This window comes from Saccopteryx bilineata, chromosome 4 (assembly GCF_036850765.1).
Source record: "Saccopteryx bilineata isolate mSacBil1 chromosome 4, mSacBil1_pri_phased_curated, whole genome shotgun sequence".
Lineage (NCBI taxonomy): Eukaryota > Metazoa > Chordata > Mammalia > Chiroptera > Emballonuridae > Saccopteryx > Saccopteryx bilineata.
This window is the reverse complement of record NC_089493.1, coordinates 36,107,304-36,132,172: the sequence shown is the minus strand read 5'-3', so window position 1 is coordinate 36,132,172 and position 24,869 is coordinate 36,107,304. Positions and strand designations below refer to the sequence as shown.

The 24,869-nt window shown below is 49.1% G+C and overlaps 1 protein-coding gene across 6 annotated transcripts in view; it reads right to left on the bottom strand.

The window, feature by feature from the left end:
• The window catches only part of SPTB (spectrin beta, erythrocytic), a 135,764-nt gene that overhangs the window by 56,869 nt on the left and 54,026 nt on the right, over window positions 1–24,869 (bottom strand). For 5 of the 6 annotated variants that reach the window (XR_010731069.1, XR_010731068.1, XM_066273136.1 and 2 more), the window contains exon 2: window positions 14,972–15,170. Coding sequence is in view for 4 of the 6 variants with exons in the window: in XM_066273136.1 (XP_066129233.1) it covers window positions 14,972–15,119 (148 nt within the window). In the remaining 2 variants the exon portion in view is untranslated. Of the gene's footprint in view, window positions 1–14,971; window positions 15,171–16,553; window positions 16,610–24,869 lie in introns of all 6 variants that reach the window. The other variant, XM_066273133.1, reaches the window with a different exon arrangement.

The following is a 24,869-nucleotide window of genomic DNA, read 5'->3' as shown; positions in this document are numbered from 1 at the left end:
GGAGGGGGAGTGAGAAGTACCAACTCATAGTTGCTTCACTTGGTTTGTTTATTTATTTATTATTAAGTGAGAGGCAGGAGGCAGGGAGGGAGACAGACTCCTGCATGTGCTCTGAGATCCACTCGGCAAGCGCCCTATAGTAGGGTGATGCTCTGCCCATCTGGGCTTTAGGCTCTTGCTCAGCAACTGAGCTATTTCAGTGCCTGAGGCGAGGCCATGGAGCCATCTTCAGCGCCAGGGCCAAATTGCTCATTTGAGTCATGGCTGCAGGAGGGGAGGACAGAGAGAGAAGGGGGAGGAGGGGGGATGGAGAAGCAGATGGTTGCTTCTCCTGTGTGCCCTGGCCAGGAATCGAACCTGGGATTTCCACACACTGGGCTGACGCTCTACCGCTGAGGGCCTACTATAGTTGTTTAGTTGTTTATTGATTGGTTGCCATATGTGCCTTGACTGAACAAGCCCAGGCTTTTGAACTGACAACCTCAGAGTTACAGGTTGATGCTTTATGCACTGCACCACCACAGGCCGATTTTTAACCCCTTTAGAGGTGAGTGTCTTAAATCACTCAAGTTATTTCTTCTCTCTCCTTCTCCTGTCTTTAAGAATTCCCAAATCTCAGGCCCTGGCCAGTTGGCTCAATGATAATAGTGTTGGCCCAGTGTGTGGTTGTCCCAGATTTGATTCCTGGTCAGGGCACACAGGAGAAGTGACCATCTACTTCTCCAGTCCTCCTTCTCCCTCTTTTCTCTCTCTTCTTCTCTCTCTTCCCCTCCCACAGCCATGACTTGATTGGTTCAAGTGCACCAGCCCTGGGTGCTGAGGATGGCTCTAAGGAACCTTTGCCTCAGGTGCTAATAATAGCTCGGTTGCGAGCATGGCCCCAGATGGGCAGAACATTGGCCCCAGATGGGGGTTGCTGGGTGTATCCTGGCTGGGGTGCATGGGGTAATCTATCTCCCCTCTTCTCACTTGGAAAAAGAATCAAAAGAAAAAATAATTCTAAAATTTCATTACAGGGGTGCTGAGACCCATTTATTTGTGCCTAGCAAAGTGTAACAAAAAAAGAAAAAGAAAAAAAGAAAGCACATCTCCCTGGACACATGGAGTTTCTTTAACTCTAGGCTGCTGGGCTGGCACATAAATCAGTGCAGATCTTCCTGATTTTCAACACAGGAGTGACGCCTCCTGGACCCCCAAATATCGGAGGTCCAGGCCTAGAGCTTAGGCAGGTGTCCGGGCTGCCTTTCACTGGACGGCTGGGGTGAGACTGCCCAGCATCCCCAGCACCCCGAAACACTCTGCAGGGGGAGACCCAGGAAAGAGTCCGAGAGGCTAATGACGAGCAGAAGGAGAGAAAAGGCCCAGGGGTGAGGATTAATTTCCATCAGCTCTTTGGCTCCGGCTGCTCCACATCGCCATGCTCAGCACATTTCCTCTGAGCGTGGCCCAGGCGCTCACCGGGAGCCTCTCAAGCACAGGAGAGGCGGGTGGTCCAGAGCAAGCTGGGCTGGATTCCCTGGGGGTTCAGACAGGCCCAGGAGGTGGCCGTGCATTGGGCCTGCTGTTCCCAGGGGACTTGGACCACTCTGCAGGGACCTGCTGTGGAAAGAAGGCCTCAGCAAGGCCCTGCCCGGGGCCAGGCCTTATTTCCAGAGCCCTAACGCTGCTAGTACCGTCCACCAGCACGGCCTGACTCAGAGCCACTCTTGCCTCTGCTGCCATCAAACCCAGGGCCTCTCCATTCCTGTCTGTTTCTCTCCCTTTCCTTCCCAGGCGTGGCCGTTCTCATTCCCCCCTACATGTCAAGGCTTCCCCTAGAGAACTCACCTCCCTCTCTAGCCAGCTAGCTAGAACTGCTCTCTGGATACCGTGACAGAGTGATTTTTTTCCTTTATACCCCCCAAAGGCTTAGTGTGAGGTCAAATAAGCCCACCATGCCACAACTCCCAAATCCTCAGCCACTAAAGCGTGAGCTCATACATGGAAAATGCCTAGAACAGTGCCCGGCCTCCAGAAAGCTTGCTGTAAGGTCAACTACCATTATTAGCACCACCACTGTTCCTCTCACCGCACGCAGGCCCAGCCCAAATACCCCAGCGCAGCGGGGAGCACGCCGCAGGCTCACGCTCCCCAAGGGCTTCACAGGCTAGTTGAGGAAACAAGACCCAAACCCATAAATAGTTAATTTTGCAACCACACAAGAGATAAAAGGGTGGTTCATTTTAATAATACAAAAGCTGTCACCAGGTAATACTGGATTAGTGACCAGATAAATGGCACATACAAGAAATGGTCAGGGTCAAAAAGGAGTGAGGTCATTTCTCATCGGATGGTTGGGGCTGGGGGAGCTCAGGAAGAGCCTCCTGGGACAGACCGAGGGGGAGGGGCAGGGAGGAGAAATGCCCACACACAGAGCTTATTCTCAGGGGACAACTGAGTAGCAACAGTTTAGAAAAAAACAGGTGGCAAATCGGTTTTAAACCACGTGTGGAAAGTCCTGAATGAAAGGCTAGGGAGTTTAGATTTAATTCTAGAGGCAAAAGAATCCACTGGAGGTGGGGCAGGATTATTTTCTGAACTGCTCATTCGTAGGGCTCACAATGGCAACACAAAGACAGTGCTTCAGCTTAAATGTAAAAAGAAGTGTGCAAAGTCTAGATAAAGAAAACCTTAAAAGGACCCTGAGGCATCTAAAAGATTTAAATGAATGGAAAGGCACACCCAGTTCTGCAACAGGAAATCTCATTATCATCACGATGTAAGTTTACCCTAATTTAATCTACACATGTAGTATTATTTTAAATATATTCAAACTATATAATTTAAATTTAGGCAAACTAAAGGAACAATTAGAAAGTTTATTGGAAAAACAAATTAAAATAGCTGCAAAAATTCAAAAAGAAAAGTAATAAAAGGTGACCTACCTTCCCAAGTGTTCTTCTCTCAAATATTAAATCAGAGTATAAAGAAGTAATGATAAAACTATGTGGTACTAGCGTATGAATAGATAGACACGTCAGTGGAAAAGAAACACTCCCAAGCACATATATGCAGTTGATGTCTGATAAAGGAGGCACTTCAGATCTGAAGGGGAAAGTGAGACCACTGGGCAAAGGTTGTTGGCAAAACTAGGTGGCCATCCAGGACAAATTAATTTAAATTTGTATTTAATACTCCAGGATAAACTTCATTTGGATCAAAACTTCAAATGTAAAAAATGAAACTACAGAAATACCAAACTTGCCTGACCTGTGGTGGCTCAGTGGATAAAGCGTCAACCTGGAAATGCTGACTGAGGTTACTGGTTCAAAACCCTGGGCTTGCCTGGTCAAGACACATATGGGAGTTGATGCTTCCTGCTCTTCCCCCTTTCCCCCTCTCTCTTTCTTTCTCTCTCTAAAAATGAATAAATAAAATCTAAAAAAAAAAAAGGAAATACCAAACTTCATTTTTTAAAATAATGTTTGTACTGTAGAGAATATGACACAAAATCCAAAAATCATAAACTGAAAGACTCAGTTCCACTATGTTAAAGACACTGCTGTGTGGGATTAAATACCATGAGCAAATCCAAGCAAAAGAGAAAGGATATCACAAAAGGCTAATTACCTAGTATGTAAAGAACACCCACAAATTAAAAAGGAAAAAGATTCATAATCCAACAGCAACATGGACATAGGAATGTGAACAAAGAGTTAGAAAAGAAACCATAAAAACCTCTTGCATATGTGAAAAGTGGTCCAAGCTATTCATAGGAGCACAAATTAAAACACACACACACACACACACACACACACACACACACACAAAATCGAATACATGGTCATTAATTACAATAGTGTGAACAAAATAATCATAAAAGACATTTTGAGACAACTAGGAAATATTTAAATATGAAGTACGTATTTGATTATATTAAGGAATTATTGTTAATTTTATTACATATAATAATGGTATCATGATTAACTGGGAAATGTTCTTGTTTTTCAGAGATACTTACTAAAGTATTAGAGGTAAAATGTCATGATAATCTTCAATTTACTTTAAAACTACACTGCTCACAAAAATTAGGGGATCAGGGAACATGCAGATACTCCAGTACTTTGAGCCTTTTGTATAGTGCATTTTCACCAATGAAATAAAAGTTGGTTTTGTATCTCATTTGCATAATCAAACAACTTTCTTTGACTTGTCATTTGCTTTTCTGATGTTGTTGTTTAATAAAAAAAAATCAGGCGCTGGCTGGTTGGCTCAGTGGTAGAGCATTGGCCAGGTATGTGGAAGTCCTGGGTTCAATTGCCGGTCAGGGCACACAAGAGAAGCAACCATCTGCTTTTCCACACTTCCCCCTCTCTTTTTTCTCTATCTCTCTCTTCCTCTCCAGTAGTCAAGGCTCCACTGGAGCAAAGTTGGCCCAGGTGCTGAGAATGGCTCATGGCCTCCACCTCAGGCGCTTGAATGGCTCCGGCGACAATAGAGCAATGTCCCAGACGGGCCGAGCATCACCCCCTAGTGGGTTTTCTGGGGGGTCCTGGTTGGGCCCATGTGGGAGTCTGTCTCTTTGCTTCCCTGCTTCTCACTTCAGAAAATTGTTTTTTAAAAAATAAATGCTTCTTTTTTTTATTGCTTCATATTTTGAAATATCTGCTAATTTTTGTGAGTAGTATACTTCAACCAACTTGAGCACAGTGTCATGGGCTTGAGCGTGATATCATAGACATGGCCCCGTGGTCTCTGGCTTGAGCTCAAAGGTCACTGGCTTGAGCCCAAGGTCACTGGCTTGAGCCCAAGACTGCTGGCTTGAGCAAGGGGTCCCTGGCTCGGGTGGACCCTCCCCAGTCAAGGCACATATGAGAAAGCAATCAATGAAAAACTAAAGTGCTGCAACTATGAGTTGATACTTTTCATTTCTCTTCCTTTCTCTCTGTCCCTATCTGTCTCTCTGTCTCTGTCTCTCTCTCTCTCTTGCTAAAAAAAAGAAAAGAAAAGAAAATACTTCAACCCCCCCCCAAATGGACAAATATGGCAAAATATCAGTTGTAAAATCTAAGTGATGATTCATTATACTTTTATCTCTACTTTTTTGTATGTTTGAAAATTTTCATACTAAAAGTCAAAAGAATACTGGCCCTGGCCGGTTGGCTCAGCGGTAGAGCGTCGGCCTAGCGTGCGGAGGACCCGGGTTCGATTCCCGGCCAGGGCACACAGGAGAAGCGCCCATTTGCTTCTCCAACCCTCCGCCGCGCTTTCCTCTCTGTCTCTCTCTTCCCCTCCCGCAGCCAAGGCTCCATTGGAGCAAAGATGGCCCGGGCGCTGGGGATGGCTCTGTGGCCTCTGCCCCAGGCGCTAGAGTGGCTCTGGTTGCAACATGGCGACGCCCAGGATGGGCAGATTATCGCCCCCTGGTGGGCAGAGCGTCGCCCCTGGTGGGCGTGCCGGGTGGATCCCGGTCGGGCGCATGCGGGAGTCTGTCTGACTGTCTCTCCCCATTTCCAGCTTCAGAAAAAATGAAAAAAAAAAAAAAAAAAAAAGAATACAATGAAAGTATACCAAGATACTATGTTTCACTTATCAGATGGGCAAAGATCAAAAGGTCCAATAAAATACCTTTTGCAAGCATGCAGAGGTCAAAAAGTATTCATATGTTGCTGGAGAGGGCAAGACAATTTGGCAAGACAGATCAGAATTACACATGCACATACCTTTGAAACCAGTAATTCTACTTCTAGGAATTTATCATACACATAAATTTATACATTTGGGGAATAATCTATGTAACAAGGTTATTCGATGCATTTTTTGAAATAGCAAAAGATTGAAAATAACCGAAATGTCCATCAAGAGGGGACTGGTTAAATTAAAATTATAAGTCCATACAATGGAATACTATGTAGCTATAAAAAGAACGAGGAGGCTATTTATGTACTTATATAAAACAATCTACAAGATATATGGGGTGGGGAAAAGCACAGTATAGAGCAGGGGTCCCCAAACTACGGCCCGCGGGCCGCATGCGGCCCCCTGAGGCCATTTATCCGGTCCCCGCCGCACTTCCGGAAGGGGCACCTCTTTCATTGGTGGTCAGTGAGAGGAGCATAGTTCCCATTGAAATACTGGTCAGTTTGTTGATTTAAATTTACTTGTTCTTTATTTTAAATATTGTATTTGTTCCCGTTTTTTTTTTTTTTTTACTTTAAAATAAGATATGTGCAGTGTGCATAGGGATTTGTTCATAGTTTTTTTTATAGTCCGGCTCTCCAGTGGTCTGAGGGACAGTGAACTGGCCCCCTGTGTAAAAAGTTTGGGGACCCCTGGTATAGAGCAATGTACAGGGGTCCCCAGGTTATGACATAGTTCTGTTCCTACGATTAGTGACGTAACCCGAATTTTGGTGTAAATCGAAACACACCCTAGCCTAACACAAACAGAACACTTGCGCTTTTAATGGTCCAAATGGCGTAGGTAAGTGTACTGGGGTAAGCACCAACTCCCTCACTCATATGCCACGTTGTTACTGTGTATTCTTCTGCCGCGTGCAACCAAACTAGCTCACTCATGTAGTCCATAAGAACGATGCCAGAGGCATAAGCCAAAACACTCATGTCTCAATTTTTTAAAGTTTTTATGGGAGTGAGCATCATAAACTCGAAATGTCATATGTCAAGACTGTCACAACCTGAGGAGCCCTTTATAGCAAGTAAAAAAAAAAAAAGATAATAATGTAATATTCCTCTAAGGATACATAATATAATACATTAGTTATAGGAAAAGAACTGGGTGTCGGGGGACCAAGTTGGAAGTAAAACATTATTTGTCCTTTTACATCTTTTGAGTTTTTTTTTATTTACTTTTTTAAAAAGTATTGGGCAACATTGGTTAATAAAATTATATACGTTTCAGATGTCCATTTCTATAATACATCATTCTGTTGCACTGTGTGGTCACCTCCTCACGTCAAGTCTCCTCCCATCACCATCTACCCCCTCTACCCTCTTCCACCTCCTCCCACCCACACTGATGTCTGGGTCAGGTGGCCCTGGCAGGTAAGGCTGTAAGAAAAAATAAAAACGAGTTCAGGGTTTTGATCAAAGAGGCTCAGGAAGCTGGAGGTGGAAGGAAAAACGGGAAGGAGGATCTCAAGTGTGGTGTTGAGAAGACAGAATGCAGGTTGGAGGGACATTCAGGAGGACCCAGGGGCTGTAGCCCAAAGAGCACTGATCGTTTTAAAACCCTGAGATTTTAGTCCTGTCCTGCCACTTCCTGCTGGGTGACCTCCCTGTGCATAAAGGGGCATGGGAATAGGTATGCCCTGCCTCCTTCAGAGTGGCTGGAGGTCAGCGAGAGCTGGAGGAAAAGCACCTAGAACAGGCAGCTGTGCAAACAGCAAGCACTGTTATCACACATGCAGGTGATGGCCACATGGAGACATCCCAGTCGCTGAGATTGCGGGCGCATAAGAGTCAAGATGCCCCAGGACTCAGCCTCAACCTGGCCTTTAATAAACAGAATTTCTGGAGAACCCACTGATTTGCCAAGTAGGATCCATTCCCTCCCCCAGCCAGGAAGCAGAGCTGCACAGTTCGGGGTAGAGGCATGTATGTGGTCAGCGCTGCTCTTCATGTGCCCTCTTCTCAGGCTTCCAGAGCTGGGAAGGCCTGGAGCCTCATCTGGCGCCAGCCCCTCGCTTTCTGGGCGAGGAGACGGAGGCCCCGAGGAGCAGAACAGTGACTTGGCCAAGGCCACTGACCCAGGGAAAGCCTGTGGCGACAGCAGCAGGACAGGAGAAAGATTTCGCTGGAGTGGACACTTTCTCTCCCACCTATGGCCACCTTCCCCTTCCTGGACAGTGTCACCTCCTCCCCACAACCTGTTCTCCCCACTGAGGTCAGAGTGATCTTTAAAAACCCTGATGTAAGTATGTCAACTCCCTGCGAAAAGCAGTTCGGTGGGGTGGGGGCCATCTCTCCCTCTGCACTCTCCTGAACACCACGGCTCTGGTCCTGAGAGCCTACAGCCCTCCCCGCTGATGGCTCCCACCCTTTGAACGTGCAACCCTGCCATTCCTTTGCAAATAAATCACCTCATTAAATGCCTCAGCCACTCCTGAGTTTTCTATGAGGACCGTGAAGATAGCCATGGCCTCTAAGGGTCCCTGTGAGATGGCTCCTGCCTGCCCTCCTGTCTCCACCCACCATCCCCTCATGCTCATGCAAGCCTCTATTCATCCTCGGGTGAGTTATAAGCTATAAGTTATGCTATAAATTCTTACAGTTCTCAGTAAAACTTCATAGCATTTATCATAACTTGTCACGATGCACACAAGTCTGTATGTATATAAACACATGTGTGATTCTTTGATCTACTTTTCTCTCACTAGACTGTAAAATGAGATTCCCTGGTTGATCTAGTTTCCAGAGTCTGAACACCAAAGGGTTTTGGAAGCAAAATGCTGACCGGGCTGCTACCAAGCCTCCCTGTCATTCTCTCTTAGTGACATGATTAAAAAGGAGTATGAACAATTGTTACAGATGTTCTGAAAATACCACCTCTTCCACCAAGCAGCATGCAGCGGTGGCCACCACAGCGGGTGAGGGGAGTGGGCACTGGCTGCTCCCAGGAACCATGGGCACAGTCAAGGCCTGGGCCAGGGCCTGGCCCTGGGAACGGAGCCGACACCCCACAGGACCGTCCCAAAGATGGAGGAGGTTATTAACATGGTTCACTCAGACGGCACTGCACGGGGAGGGAACAGAGTCTCATTATTAACCTCAGCATGTTAATATTTGATCACGCACCCTCATGATACTAGATAGCAGTCATCCAGAGAAAGGGAGTGGCTTTATCGGGCAAAGTGTTCTCAAGGAGGAAGAGCAGCTTCGATCAAAGGGGGAGAGAAGACAATGGGAGGAGGTGTCACGTCTTGGGCGGGACCGCACAGTGCAGGTGGCACACTGGCCTCTCTTGCAGGTTTATCCACACAGGTAACTGGCAGGTTGATCTGCACAGTGGCCTGTCTGGAGGTGGGGGTGGGGGTAGGGGTAGGGGTGGGGGAAACTCTCAGTGGCTGACCTCCAAGAGAAAGCTGCTGAGCTCATGTTTTCTTTCCTTCTGACAGTACATAAAACTGGTGATTCATGGTTATAGATATTCCGTGAACAGTATATTTTCCCAATATATAGTCTCTAAATAAAATTCCATTTCACATTTTGAAACCTGAGAAGCAAACATTTTAAAAACTGCTCATTGGCCCTGGCCAGTTGGCTCATTGGTAGAACGTCGGCCTGGCATGCGAGGGATCCGGGTTCGATTCCCGGCCAGGGCACATAGGAGAAGCGCCCATTTGCTTCTCCACCCCCCCCTCCTTCCTCTCTGTCTCTCTCTTCCCCTGCCGCAGCCAAGGCTCCGTTGGAGCAAAGATGGCCCGGGCACTGGGGATGGCTCCTTGGCCTCTGCCCCAGGCGCTAGAGTGGCTCTGGTCGCGGCAGAGCGACGCCCCGGAGGGGCAGAGCATCGCCCCCTGGTGGGCACGCCAGGTGGATCCTGGTCGGGCTCATGCGGGAGTCTGTCTGACTGTCTCTCCCCGTTTCCAGCTTCAGAAAAATACAAAAAAAATAAAAATAAAAAAAATAAAAATAAAAAAAAGTTTAAAAACTGCTCATTAATGACATTATCTTTGTTCTCGTGAGTAGCCTACGAGAGACAGAAGGACCACAAACACCTGGTGCCTTGGTCTCCAGCAGCTGCGTCTGAATTTGTCAGCTTCACAGGCTGCCAAGAAGCTGCTGATCCCCACTGCATCCTGCGTGGTAAAACCCTGCCCCCTAAAAGAAATCCCTCACCCCATGACACACAGCCCTTCTCGGGCACCCGGGGTACCGAGGCTCCGCATCATCCTGTGCAGGTAGGTGGGGAAAGGGTTCAGCGAGAAGCTGAGCTCCGTCTTTTGCCACCAAAGTCAGGAAGGAGCCTAACCACCCTCTCTGGGGAGATCTTGGGGGGCCAAGGTGGGTGAGCAGAATCTGAAGACCACCGTCCTAAGGCTCTGCCGGAACGCCTATTGATCACAGAGTTTGACCTCAGGGCCTGGGCACAATGGGCCTAGAAGGTGTTTAAGGTTCCAAGTGGCAGCAGCTACGTGCTTCAGACAGAGCACAGGATGCAGCCTGCACAGGGCACCGGCTGCCCTTCTGCATTCTCTGAACTGTCCTCAACCCACCTCGCTGCTCGGCCTCCTCTCATTTCCAGTGAGAAGGCTACAAGGAGAGAAGGCAGGAAGGACGTACCTCTCCAGTTTGAAACACCCCTTGGATTCCAGTTCCGAGTGGGCCACACAATTCTGTGCACTTGGTTGGAAAGAAGCAGCCCTGGGTAGTCTACCCTTCAGTAATTGTTCGACAGGCCGAAGAAGAGGAGAAGGGCATGTTCAGCCCTCTCCTTCTCATAGGCCTTCCCGGAGGCCCCGCACTGCCACCTTCCAGAGGTCTCTGAGCACCAAGGAGCGGGATGCCAAGCTGTGTGCCTGTGTGCCTGTGTGAGGCAGGAGGAGTAGGAGGGAGGGAGGGAGGGAGGGGAGGGAGGCAAGGGAGGCGAGCTCTCCTGCAGCCTGCAGGGCTCCATCCCTCTCCAGATGCCACAGATGTTTAAGGGAAAGGCTCCCAGTACTAAAAGGGAAAGGACGGAAGGGGGTGTCAATGACAATGAGGGTGACTCTAGAAGACACTGAGAGCTTTCCTACTGAACCACCAAGGCCGGAACCTCTGGAGGAATGAGAACGTGGCCTTTCAGCTGCTCCCCTTCCTCTCATCTCTCCAAGCAGGTTCAAAAAGGGGCCCGTCTGGGAAGGTGCCGGGGCCCTCAAAGCGGAGGACAGCTCCCTGTTCGGGAAGAAGCTTCACCGCTGCTCATCACAGAGCCTCAAAGAGCGCCGCCAGCTTTGCAGACTGACACTGAGAGCTAACGTTTACCCAGGGACCTGCTAGGCAAACACTGCTGCTGGCCCCCGTTGGCACTGCCAAGGTCAAATCCCTCTCCTTCCAGGAGCCTTCTGCAGCGCTCCCCCACCCCACCTCTTCCACTCTAGTCAGGCTGATCCGGAGTTCCAAATCCAGAGTAATTCATTCTGGAGAGAGGTCAGGTCATTGTATAGCAATGTGGTGGTTTCCACACAGACTAACCAGATGGCTTGTTAATTCTGGCCCTGGGAGGGAGAGTTGGGAATGATTAAAAAGGCAAAATAGGGGGTACTTCCTTTGGAGCTGAGAGAAAGTTGACTAAAGAGTCAGAGAAGATGGGGTCCCGTTAACCAAATGCAAGTCTTCTGACTGTGGGTCACTAAGTAGAGAAGGACTCAGAGAAGCCGCCAGACCAGGAAGAGCGTTTATCAGGGCTCATCCTCTGGTTTCTTGGGCAGACAGCTGGGCTTTAAGGGGGGGGGGGCTCTTCACAGCACGGGGCCAGGGGCCTTGGGTCTCCAGAGACCAAGCCAAGAGCTCCAAACACAAACAGCCTAATTTCCTGGGTCCCTGGTTCTCTTTCCCACCCCAGGCCTTCTAAGAAAAAAGAGGATTATGGGTTAAGAAAAAGGAAACTGACTCTGGAACAGGCCAAGGCCACTGGGCCAAGGAACGAGCTGATGATCTGGAATGTCTGAGGTTGTTAGAAAAGAGACAGAAGGATACTCTTACTAAGAAGATTCCCTATAAATACAAACATTCATCTACTATTTTATTACTAATAAAAAGCTTTCATAAACTGTACCTGACTTGATAGTCACAACCTTGGGAAAGGACTCCTGCAGTTTTGTAAACTAGAAACCGCCCTGGCCATCCTCTGTAGCAGGAGAGGTGGGACCAGGACTTGAATCTGGGTCTTGAGACATTTTCTTCCTCACCCCAGGACCTTCAATCTCAGAAAGAAAAGCCCAGGCTACTGTCTTCAACAACGCAGATCACCAGAAACTCAGAACCAAATGTCTTTCCTGTCGGAATCCTCGTAGCAGAGGGGGTGTGGCCAGGGAGCAGGCCAGAACGATGGCAACCAAAGGTAGTGGCTGCTTCCTAAGCCTCTGTGGAAAGACTGGCCCCTGCCCAGACGGCCCAGGCAGCTCCAAAGATGGTACTGAAGAAAAAAATTTTCAAATTAAAACTGGGGAGACGGACACTTCCATTCTCTGCTCTTCTCTGCTCTGCCCACCCACCAGAGCGGCTCCAGCCGGCCACTCTACTCTGGACTTTCTCAAAGCTTCAGCTTCTCCTGCAGGTCACTCAGAGTGGACTCTGAGGAGAGGAGAGTCAGTACACTGCTTAGGTTTTAACTTGTTTTTAAAAATCCTGAATGGATCCCAAACTTCCAAGTTTACTTCTTAGCCAGACGTACTGAATCATCAAGGCCCACGCGACTCTGCACTCTGGGGTTCTGCTTTCCTCTGTGGGGCATTCAGGTCCCTCGGGAGATAAGATGCACACTCTCAGTGAGGAACGGGCAAGGCTGGCGGAGGCTCCCTCCTGAGAAACCCGACCAGCCCATTCGCACTCGTCTCCCAGGCCGCGCATCAGGCCTGGCTGCACACACAGGCCAAGGGTGCGCTCTCAGCCCCGCTGCCTGTCAGAGTCACGTGCACCCTCCCACCCCCCGCCCAGAGTCACGGGCACCCTCCCACCCCCCGCCCAGAGTCACGGGCACCCTCCCACCCCCCGCCCAGAGTCACGGGCACCCTCCCACCCCCCGCCCAGAGTCACGGGCACCCTCCCATCCCCCGCCCAGAGTCACGGGCACCCTCCCATCCCCCGCCCAGAGTCACGGGCACCCTCCCATCCCCCGCCCAGAGTCACGGGCACCCTCTCATCCCCCGCCCAGAGTCACGGGCACCCTCCCATCCCCCGCCCAAGACCACCTCCTCAACACACAAGTCCTTCATTTCCCCCTCATCTCTTCCTTTGCTATCTCATGGCTATTTAATTACATGCCTTTCTACAGTTCTTCTCTACTTCTACTCGTGCTAATTAATTATGGACACCGTTCATTTTCCCTAATAGATCATAAACTCCTTAGAGACAGATATTATGTAGACTCCATCCCTGGGATTCCCCCTCTACTTTCATGTCTGGCCAGGGATTTAGCTTCACACATAGTAGGATTTCAATAGATAGTTGTTAAAATGAAATTTACCTTGGTTTCTGAAAAAAAAACATAACTACAAACTACAACAAAACAGGGTAACTGTTAAACAGATCAAACGATCTCTGCACAAATGACAGCCCCATGCCTCTGTCCTTGGGCAAACCATACCGAATACGACACCTTCTGCCTCCAGCCACACCACAGGGTCTCTGCAGCCAATCCAGCCGGATAGAAAGAAGGTACAACGAGACTGGCAAAGCAAGGGCTCATAGTCTGGCTATTTAAAAAGGTTAAAATTGCCCTGGCCGGATAGCTCGGTTGGTTAGAGCATCGTCCCCAAGCACAGACATTGCCGGTTCAATCCCTGGTCAAAGTACATACAAGAACAGATTGATGTTCCTGTCTGTCTGTCTGTCTGTCTGTCTCTCTCTTTCTCTACCTCTCTCTAAAACTAATAAAATAAGCATTTAAAGAGATTAAAATTACATAAGCAAAAGCAAAGGGTTGGTGCTTTATATGTTCCCAAGAAAAACCAAGGAAGGATTATGTGAGGTAGGGGATGGTGAGGAGGCCATGAAGGTAAAAGAAAGGGGTTTCCTGCCAAGAACAAGGACACAGAGGGTGATCGCTGACACCTGAGTGGATTCCCCACTGTGACAAGGGAATGAAACACCACCCCGTTCCTTTAATGGGGATGGGGTGCCCAGACACTCCTGGGGCGAAAGTTCATCATGGTCTCGGAGGGGCCTAGGGCCCTGCTTATGCCTCAAGGTCAGCTGGAGACCACAGGCTGTGGGAGCTGAGTGGAGGAAGGGAATTTGGGAGAGTACTCTGATGACATTCAGATAAAGCCACGAGCAATGGGGGAGATGGGAGATTCAATCCCGAAAGTGCTTGTCGGAAAGCCTGTGCCCTTTTTACAAGACAGAAGATGGGAACAAGTAATGGTGGGGAAAACAAGTCTGATTTGGGCCAGTCACTGGCAGAGCTGGTGAAGCAATCCACCTCTAGTCCTATAAACACTCTACACCACCCCATCTAACTCAAACTGTGTTTATTGGCCAAGGACTTAGGGTCGTAATGTAGCTCCTCTGGGTCAGGCTCCAGGAAGGCAGTGGTCACAGGGGTGGGTGGGGGGAAAATTCCAAGAATCAGATCTCAGCCAGCAGGGGGAGGAGAAGCCATTTCTACTGAAGGTTTAAGATATTCTCTCTCTCCTCTCCCCCCCCATCTCTCTCTCTCTCTCTCTCTCTCTCTCTCTCTCTCACACACACACACACACACACACAGAGAAATCTATTATAAACCTGCTAAGTAAAAATCTAATTCCAGTTTAAGGATAAGAGGTTTAGTCCAGAAAATCCTCCTTTCTGAGGCAGTGTGGGGAGGACGTTATCTGTTCTCAATTTTCTATCAAATCATTCTTTCCTTTTGGGACCACAGAAGATGACGGTAATTCCTCTCTCCGAGATCAGGCAGGAGAGGGAGGCGCACACGAAGGCCCCACACACCTCTGCCGGGCGGACCATCCCCTCAGACACTTCTTTGTCCAGACTCCCTCTTACTTCTGACTTTGGCCACAGGTCACGCAGGACAGAGGCAGAGGGCAGGACCGGCCTGGCACCGCCTCCCGCCCGGGAGGAAGTGGAGGACATGTGGGAGCAGAGGCTGCCTGAGCCTGTGCTCCCTCCCAAGGGGGGCCCAGCCTCTCTGAGCTTCGTGGCCACGTCTCCATCGCCGCCCTGCCAGGGCTCACGCTAATGCACACAGGGGATTCACCACGGGCAAGGAGGGCCGCGAACTCCGGGACTGTGAAAACAGCTCCCCAAACCCCCATGGCCCCAAACGGTACCTGCCAAGGCCTTGATCCGGGACCTCTCAAAGAGCCTGGCTGAGCTGTTGTCATTATCCAGCTCATCGTCCGGGGCATCCCAGCGGGCATTGATCCGGCTGTATGGTGCTTGGTTGCCCACGTTTTCAAACTCCGTGGCTGATGTCATGTCAGCAGGCTCTCAGCAGCTACGCCTGCCTCAGTCTTCATGGAAGGGTCCCTGGGGGGGGATAGCAACACAGTCAGAGGGTTAGCTCCCGCCCCCTTGGACTTTTTCTCAGGGGAAACTTATATGAAGCAGCCAACGGGAATAGATTCCTGTGGGAGCGGCACACAGTGCCATCTGCCTGGCCATGCTCCCTGCCCGGGGTCTCTGGCTCCTTGGATATAAAATATTGCAGCAGCAGCAACAGTAACAGCGGCAGTGGCGGCGGGGACAGAGAGCTGATGCAGCAAGGGTCAGGACGGCCAGCAGGTGGAGACGTCGGTCGCAGCAAGCCGGCTTCCTCCAAAACCCGCTGCCACTGCTGCAAGCCCCGAGCGGGGCGGCTCTCCGGGGAGCCTGAGGCTGGTGGGACCAGCTGGGAGGAGCAGCCCCACCCCTCCCTGTAGACTAAGGACAGGACCAGACCTGGGGAGGGGGGTGGAGAGAAGAAGAGGAGAGGGAGAAGCTGGAAGTTGGCTGAATCTGACTCAAACGTGAATCAGTGGGAAGAGAGATGAACGTGAACTCCAGGATGCCATTGGTGTCACCAGCCCCGGCAGCTGTGCTGGTAAGCTGACTCCTCCCAGAGGCTGCCCAGGAGCCCTGTGAGTTCCTTCCCAGCTGCAAATATTCAGAAAGCTGAGCTCTTAGTTTTTCCTTCTCTGAAGTGCGACCAGGTAGGTGCTCAGATAAGGTCTCCTGTTGAATCCCAGGACAGACCAAGGAGCGTAGACAAGCCTGATGTCCCAATGTCCCATCAAAGCCATCAGCATGACAGTGAGGTGGTGGTGGTGAGGGGATCCCACAGACCATGGAGCTGTGTGTGGTCATCTCTGCAATTAACATGGTCATCAAGAGCACGGCGTCCTCAGTCACCTGTCATTTATCAAGTTTGTTCATTCATTCATTCGTGATTAATTCAAATATGTCCCAAGCCTCAGTGAGGTGGCAGGCACTGTACCGGACAATTATGAGTGAGAGAGAAAGGGCCCTGTCCTCACAGCGCTTATACTCAGGCAGCAAGACAGATGATTAAACAAGCAATCACAGAAGTGTGATGTGCACCACTGGGAAGGAGTGGGAAAGATGGGGGGGGGCACAGTAGGACTGGTGTCAGGGGCAGGGAAGTTTAAGCTGATCCCTAAAGGAAACTTGGAGGCATCCTGTGAAGGGATATATGGGAAGGGACGAGTCCCAACCAAGGGAAGGAAGAGCAGGAGTCTAGTTCTGCAAGTGAGAAAGAACATGGCAAAATGAGAAGCTGTGCCGTGGAAGCAGAGGGCGGGGCCTGGGGCCTGGGTCCAGGAGGAGGGGGGGCAGGGAGCTACAGTCACCCGGCTAGGTCCCGCACGGGCCCTTGGACAACGACTAACTTTCTTTCCGCCTTCATTTCCTCACCTGTACCTGCCATTCAGTCATCTCCACAGGGAGCTTAAGGGACTCCAAGATCCAGTCTGTAAGAAAGCACAGGGAGCCCAGAGCCTTCAGGGCCAAGAGACCAAAACAGGGGTGGGGTGGGGGGCTGTGAGCAGACAGATGACTTGCCCACAACCAGTGAGCTGTCAGGTAGACCACTCCCTCCACGAGCATGTGCACACACACACCATGCCCATATGCCCATACGCATGCACTCCCATCACATACGTGGACACACCCTCCAACACACACACTCACTGCCCAAGCAGACACACTCTTGAGGAAACGAGGCAGCTCACCAATCCGAGCGTAGCTGCAGTACTAGAGTGCGTACTCTTCAGCCAGAATCACGTCAGACTCTTTTTTCCCAGTCTGATTAATCAATTCCACCACATCCCTTTGAGGTAAGGCAGGAGCCAGAATTATCTACCCTAATTGCACAATTAGGAAGAAAACTGAGCCTGCTATAGGATGAGGCCTCCCCAAGGTCATCTAGGAAATTACTGTGGCTGGGACCACAGGCCAAGCTGTAGCCAGTTTATCTGCCTCGACCAGGCTGATTTGGGGGAAGCAAATGGGAAAAGAACACAGTACCTGGGGACAAAGGGCATGCCCCAGCTGCTAGGACTTGGCAAAGGTATTTGCTACTCAGAGAAGGGAAGCTGTAAGGTGGAAAAGCCAGTCATTACCCCAAACACAACATGCCCCACGACGATGCCAGACCTGTACCCAAGAATATCCTTGTCCCTTTGGGCAATTTGTCATCTTCAGCAGATGGACACACTACTTCCAGGGCTGACATTTTCACCCCACTGGCCTGCCTACGGTAGCTGGGAAGGACTCCCGACTCCACACGGTTTTCCCCGCTTCGCTGAAAGGGAGCTACAGCTGGCCCTGAACAGCAGGGGGACTGACAGGCCAAGGGACCCAGCGCCCAGGGGGGCTGAGCTGTCAGACGCCGGAGGCGAGGTGAGATGAGATCCCGCGTGCAGGAGGTAACCGGACCCTGGCTCTCCTTGTCTTGGGCTATTTTTAAGAGTGGCTGCGAGAGGCCCAGGCCACGGGGCTGGGGGAGTGAGGTTACCTTTGCCGTGGCTCCATAAATAAGTCTGCCCCAGAAAGATGAGCCTGAGCAGGCAGCCCAGCAGCCCAGCATTCAGACAAGATTGATGGCCCCGGGTGCAGAAGAGCAGCCACTAGACAGCAATTCATCCTGCTTCAAACCGCCCTGCCTCCCGCGACTGCGGCGGGGCCAGCAGCAGCCAGGCAACCGCTCCGCTCCGACTGGGGGAAAACACGTGTGTGTGTCTGAATGCACAAGTCTTGAGGGTTTCTTTTTTAATTTTTAATTTTGTTTTTTTAGAAGGGTCAGGTCCCTGAAGACAAACACCAAGGAAAGAAGATGTAGAAGATCCTTCTGCCCCCAGCTGTGCCCACCCCAGCGGCCTGCCCAGATGGCATTCCCTCAGAGCCAAGAGGGTAGGGGGCAGTGTGTGCCGTGGGAAGGGGAGAATCTCGGAGAATTTAGGTGCAAGAGGCAGAAGAGATGAAAGAAAAAGTCTAGATGGTTATTCCAGGAAAACAAAAGAAACAAACAAAATAAAAACCCTTGATGCCTAAAACCAAATTTAACCCAGTCCTTTCCCAGCGTCACCCACGTCTATTTCCATTACTGTCATAATGTCCCTTTGAAGGTCTGGTGATAAAGAACCCGTCAGGGCTGAAAAGAGTATCATCTGTCAGGGGCTCATGGGAGGGATTCCTACCCAAACGGGGAGTCATGGGAAAGACATTAAAGTTGATACCTAAGGGGGACTTGGAGACAAGGTGGTCGGGTCATGTTTGAAAGGCTGTTAAGTCATCTGTGCATCCAAGTGGCCCCCCATGAATGTGGAGAGCAGCAAGTACATGGCTAACAGGAGACTCTACCCCGTACCTCACTCCCCTGCCATGAAAGCCAGGAAAAAAAGCATCAGAAGTAGTTCCTGAGCCCTGGCCAGATAGCTCAGCTGGTGAAGTGCAGAAGTAGTTCTTTGTTTAATCACTCCCCCAGTCATCCTCAAGCTCCCAATACGTCCTTCTCATAAATCTGCCAGGCCCTGGTCAGATTGTAGGTAGGGGCTTCTCTGGCCTTTGTGACTCTGTGCTCAGGAAAACCCACCTTTCCTGGCCATCTACCTGCCTGTCTAGCAGCTGGGCAGTCCTGTCTCTAAGTGCAGAGTCCACAGGCTCATCCTCACCGTGAGCACTGCCAATCCCTGACCCCTGCGTTGTATTTTGAGCAGGATGGGTCCCTAGAAGACTTGCCCACAGCTCAGTACTGAAAAGCTCATCTGAGTGCACGGGGCACTGGCTCACAGGAGGAGCACCTGCTTGGTAAGTAGATTTCACAATATCACTGATGAAATCCACAACTCCACCCTACCCACGTGTGCCCAAGAACCCATCCGCTTCTGAGATCAGGTGTTAGGCCTCGGAATCTCAACCTCCTGTGCTATGCACAGTTAATCCCTGGGCGGTTGGACCTCAAGAAGCGGCTGCAGTGGCAGCTGCTCGCCACCTGCAGGGTGCTAGAACTCGCCTCGGCTCTCCCCGTGCCGAACAGAAGAGGGTAGATGTGCTTCTCTCTCCTTCTCCTCCCCACCCTCCCTCCTCTTCTCTGGGCCACACAAACGTGAGAAGCAGCAAAGCCCCACCTCCTTCAGGGGTGGGAAATGGGGGGAAGCAGGGGGATGCCTCTCTGCCTTAGGGTCACAGGGGAAGGCTGTTGCAATAGCTTGGACATCACCTTCCTCAAAGAGAGAGAATTGAGACTCACTCTACCTTTATTTTCTCTCTACTTGTAAGGCTTCCCCCCTCACCTGCTGTATGTCCCCAAACCTACTTTTAAAAAACATTTTGGTACTATGGCAACCCAGGTCAGAAGCTTAAACCCTGAAGTTTCCCCAGTAACTTTTCTGCCAATGCACTTATAAAGCATATTCACAGGCACCTTAGTCAAATACATAAACACTCAGTAAAACTGCATGAGACAAGAAACAAACAAACAAAACCAGCAGGAGAGCCAGTGAGACACCCAGTACACAGTACTCCAACTCTGTCTCCAGCCTAACCTCCTCCTCGGCCTCAAGCCTGGCACCTCCATCAGTCTACAAGACATCCCTACCTAGAGATCACAGCACAGTCTCAGAATGGCTAAGACTGAGCCCACGGCTCCTGACCTAGGAGAATAAGGGGGTTACAAGACCATGGCATGACAGCTAAGCATATCACCTGTGGGTGACCTTGAAGATGGACATTACCAACAGTGCCTGGACTGAGCCACTTCCCCTCCCCGAGCACTCTGCTTATCCACCCTCTGTAGTTCCCATCCCGATTGCCTGGCTCCCAGTCCATCAGTGTCAGGGGATGCTTTGGGTTTCTTAAGGTCTCAAGGATCCTACTCATGGCTGCCACCATCACGGATCCCCATGCATTTTCAATGAACTGGTCATTCTAGCCCACTGTTGTTGGAAAAGGCCTTACCCAGACCCTCCTGCTCTAGTTTCTATCACCAGGCAGGGACTTCAGGCACACATGTCACAACTTGTCCACCCTCATCATGGAAAAATCTCTTACTAAGAGCTGGCTCCAGTTATGCTGCAGCTGCTGGAATGGAGGTGGGGGTGGGATATGGCCTCAACAGCTCTTACAGGGATTTGGTTGGGGAACAGGTGCAGTTCAGCTCTGATGTAGGGCTTGTTCCATTAGCCCCCGATCTTAGCATCTATCAGTGCCTCACATTCTACACAGAGGCAACGGTCCACTTGGGATGATTAAAGGAAACAGGAGAGATGATGCTCTTAATATATGTACTTAGTTTTCCAAGATCATCCTCTATTGGGATTCTTGGGCTCAATATTCACATTCACAGAAAGCTATTACAACCTAGTAACTCTTCTTATCTCTCCCCACTCACATCTTTTAAGATAGACACTGGCTTCCTCTCCCAAAATAAGTAACATTCTATGGTAGTTGAATTGAAAATTGATGCGCAATTTCTCATCTTCCATAAAGATTTTTTCCAGAATACTCACAGTGACCTCTCTCTTCTCTGATGGAAACTGCACAGGGGGGCAGTGAACTCTCAACATTGGAAGTGGTCAAGAACAGATTGAAATAACCACTGAGATATTTTTAGTGATTTGGAAAAGATCACCAAAAAATAAAATCATCAGATAAGAGGTTGGTGGGAGCTATACAATAGGATCAAATTTTCAACACTTAAATTCACTGATGAATCTTAACATCACTAAGAACAAGACAACTAAACACTGTATATCTACTGTTATGATGCAATTTGAAGGACATCATGACCCATGATATTCTTGCCAAAAAAATTGAACCTCAATCTGAGTAAGCCTTTAGAGCTAACTCTCCATTTATAGGACTTATAGGATATTAAGAGACAAGTTAAATGATAACATGAAAAAAGTAAACAAACCCAGAATGTGGAACATTCTGCAGACAACTGAGTTCAGCATTTCCTTGACAAGTCAATGACATTAAAACACACACACCTGCATGCCCACACAAAAGAGGCAAAGAGTAGGGACTGCTGTCGATCAGGAGAGACTCAGGAGATGTAATAACCAAATGCTTTGTGTGCCCTGTTTAGACCTTGAATCAAGTAACTATCAAAACATACTTTTGAGACAATCAGGTAAATCTGAATTATAGACTCAATACTGAATGATAACCAGGAATTATATGTTAGGTGTGATAATGGCATTGTGATTATGTAAGAAAATGAACATATTTTTTAGAGATGCTGAAGAATGTAGGGGATGGGGTATGACATCACCTGGGATTTGCTTAAATAGGCTTCAGCAAAGTGGGGAGCAGGTGAAGCAAGTGGGGGAATGCCTGTACACATAGGGAGGTTCATAATACTATTCTCTCTACTCTTGATATATGTTTGAAACTTTGTACAATAAAAATGTTCATTTATTATTATTATTTTTTAAATGTTCATTTATTATTAAACTTAAATTTTATCAATTTTATAAAGAACCAGCCATATGCCCTAAGTACACTGGATCATGGAGTAAAAGTCACCTTTACCATGACCCTCATGCCTAACGTGGTCTGGCTTTTGCCTCCCTCTCCAAGCTCATTACACTCTCTACAAGCAACGTGGGAGCCTCCTTTAAGTTCTTCCAACTTGCTATTTCTTCCCCAGCTCGGACTCTTGTGCACGCGGTGCCCTCAGCCCAGGCACCTCCTGGAGCATCTTTGCATGCCTGGCTCCTTCTCATTCCTTAGGTCTCCTCCGGGGTATCACTCCCTTGTGGACGTCTTCCCGAGCACCCTATCTACGTCCTTTGTCATCCACAGGCTGGGCACCCTGCTTGACCCCTTCAGAGCACCCATCACGATTGCGATTGCTCAGACATCTGTCAGTTTCCTTACATACAGCTTGGTCCCGGCACTGCTGGTGATGTCCACCTGCTGGAAGGTCACCCACAGGTGGAATCCTGGGCCTCTCCCTGCCTCGATTAGAGGTTCCTTGCAAACAGCAGGCACGTCTGTCTTACTCAGTTTTGTATTCCAGTGCCTAGCACTGTGCTTGGAGCATATAGGAGCTCAATAATATTCTCCTCCTCCTAAAGACCCAAACTCAAACTCTGGATTCTCTTTAAACCCCTGTCCCTCATACAGCTTGATCCATGCACTACCCATTTAGTTTTCCCACTTATGTGTAGTGAGCACTTATTTAATATTTGCTCATCACCAATGCCAGCTATTAAGCCTCCATTAAGTATCTTCCATTCGTCATCCCTTTTATGTTCTAAAGATTCCACTTCACTTCAGGCTCTTACCTTTCCCCGCCTGGACCTGTGTAACAATGGTCTATCTCTGTTCATGCTCAGCCTCTTCGGTCTACCCTGCACAGCCCTTCTCATAATGACACACCTCTGCTCAGTAAGCGTTCAGCAACTGTGTTGCACACAGTCTAATCCAAAGCCCTACACCAGGGGTCCCCAAACTACGGCCCATGGGCTGCATGCAGCTCCCTGAGGTCATTTATCTGGCCCCCCGCCGCACTTCCGGAAGGGGCACCTCTTTCATTGGTGGTCAATGAGAGGAGCACTGTATGTGGTGGCCCTCCAGCGGTCTGAGGGACAGTGAACTGGCCCCCTGTGTAAAAAGTTTGGAGACCCCTGCTACACCATTCTGGCTGAGCTCATACTCTCCCTTATGCTAACTCTGCTCCAACCAGGAGGGCCCACGTGTTCTACACCGTTGCATCATGTGCCTCTATAATTTTATTTGTATATCCCATACACTGAAATTTAGGCACCTCTCCTCTTTCCTTGCAATTTTAAACAAATATAATTTCCAAACACTTAAAAACACAATATATAACATTTTCCTAGAATCTGAGTAAGGTTGCCTTTCTTCTCCTATTCGGTGTCACGGGGCCTGTACTGCCTCTATGTCCTAGTGAAGGGGCGAGTCACGACGGGCTCAGGGAAAGTTGGGGATGACCTGTGCACTCAGCCCAGACCTTAGCCCCTCCCTGCTATTGCTGGGTGAGGCCAGCTCCTCACCATCCTTCCCTCTATCCATCCTTTCGATCCTGGGAAGAAGATGCGTCTTTAGTTTTTCTTCCTTCCATCTTCATTTTCACAGGCTCTAGTCTTTCCCATCTTAAATAAAACTCCTCCTTGCCATCCTTTCTCTCCTCCCTTTCAGAGCCAAACCTCTTGACAAGATTACCAAAGATATGAACAGGCAATTTACCAAAAAAGGAGGAGAAACTCAAGGTCATCAGCTACCCAAGAAATTCAGATTAAAACAAGAAGGTATCACAGGCAAATGTCGTCAAGCTGGACGGTGTGAGGTGACATGCACGGTGTGAGGGTAGACTGACCCAGCAATTCTGGATGGCAGTCTGCCAGTTCTCAGGCAGGTTACCTATCTGCAACTCTGCTCCTGTGTTTAGAGACCAAAGAAATTCTCACTCAAGTCTAAAAGGAGACTTATGCAAGGATGTTCACTGCAGCACTAACTGGAGTGGTAGGAAGACAGAGATAACCTGTATGTCCATCACTGGGGGATAGACAGCAGAATGTGGTGAATGTAAACATGGAGGACACAAGTTTTAAAATCACAGTACTGGATAAAATAAGAAACAGAATAATCTATAACACATCATTGATATAATTAAAAAATATATGCAGGCCTGACCAGTGGTGGCGTAGTGGATAAAGAGTCGACCTGGAAATGCTGAGGTCGCCGGTTCGAAACCCTGGGCTTGCCTGGTCAAGGCACGTATGGGAGTTGATGCTTCCAGCTCCTCCCCACCCTTCTCTCTCTCTGTCTCTCCCTCTCCTCTCTAAAATGAATAAATAAATTAAAAAATATATATATATTCATAGGCCCTGGTGGTTGATTCAGTGGTAGAGCATTGGCCTGGTGTGTGGTAGTCCTGGGTTTGATTCCCAGTCAGGGCACAGAGGAGAAGTGCCTATCTGCTTTTCCACCCCTCTCCCTCTCCTTTCTCTCGATCTCTCTCTTCCCCTCCCGCAGCCAAGGTTCCAATGGAGCAAAAGTTGGCCCGGGTGCTGAGGAAGGCTCCATGGCTTTCGCCTCAGGAGCTAGAATGGCTCCGGTCACAACGGAGCAACTGCCCGGATGGGCAGAGCATCACCCCCTAGTGGGCTTGCCGGGTGGATCCTGGTCGGGCACATGCAGGAATCTGTCTGCCTGCCTCCCCTACTTTGGAAAAATACAAAATATATATATATATATGCATATAATACAATATATAGTATAAGAACATTTAAAAACATGAAAATGGTTGCCTCTAAGTGCAGTGAAGGGAATAGAAAGGAAAATAGAAATAAAAGGAAATCAATCAACCAACCAACCAACCAACCAGGAGAGGGGCCTTGCCTAGAAAATGACAAACTGAGAGGTATGATGGCTTCTGTTGCTAAGGTAAAAATAGACACAGTATGTTTATGTATATTCACGACAGCTTCCTCATCCCATACCTACCTCGCTCCTCAATTTACCAAATTCTGGCTTCCCCATCACTTTAAGAAACGATTCTCTCCAAAAGATACTGACACTTTCCTTTCATTGATGCTTAAAACAACAGATGCTTTTCAGGTCTTGACTTCTCAGAAGCATTAAGCCCTGTTGGCCGCTTCAAAATTTCCTGAAATCATTCCTTTTGTCTCACAGGACATGCTCCTTGTTCTCCCTTAACTCTGGCCCTTTCTCCTTGGTCTGCCCTGTGGGCTACTT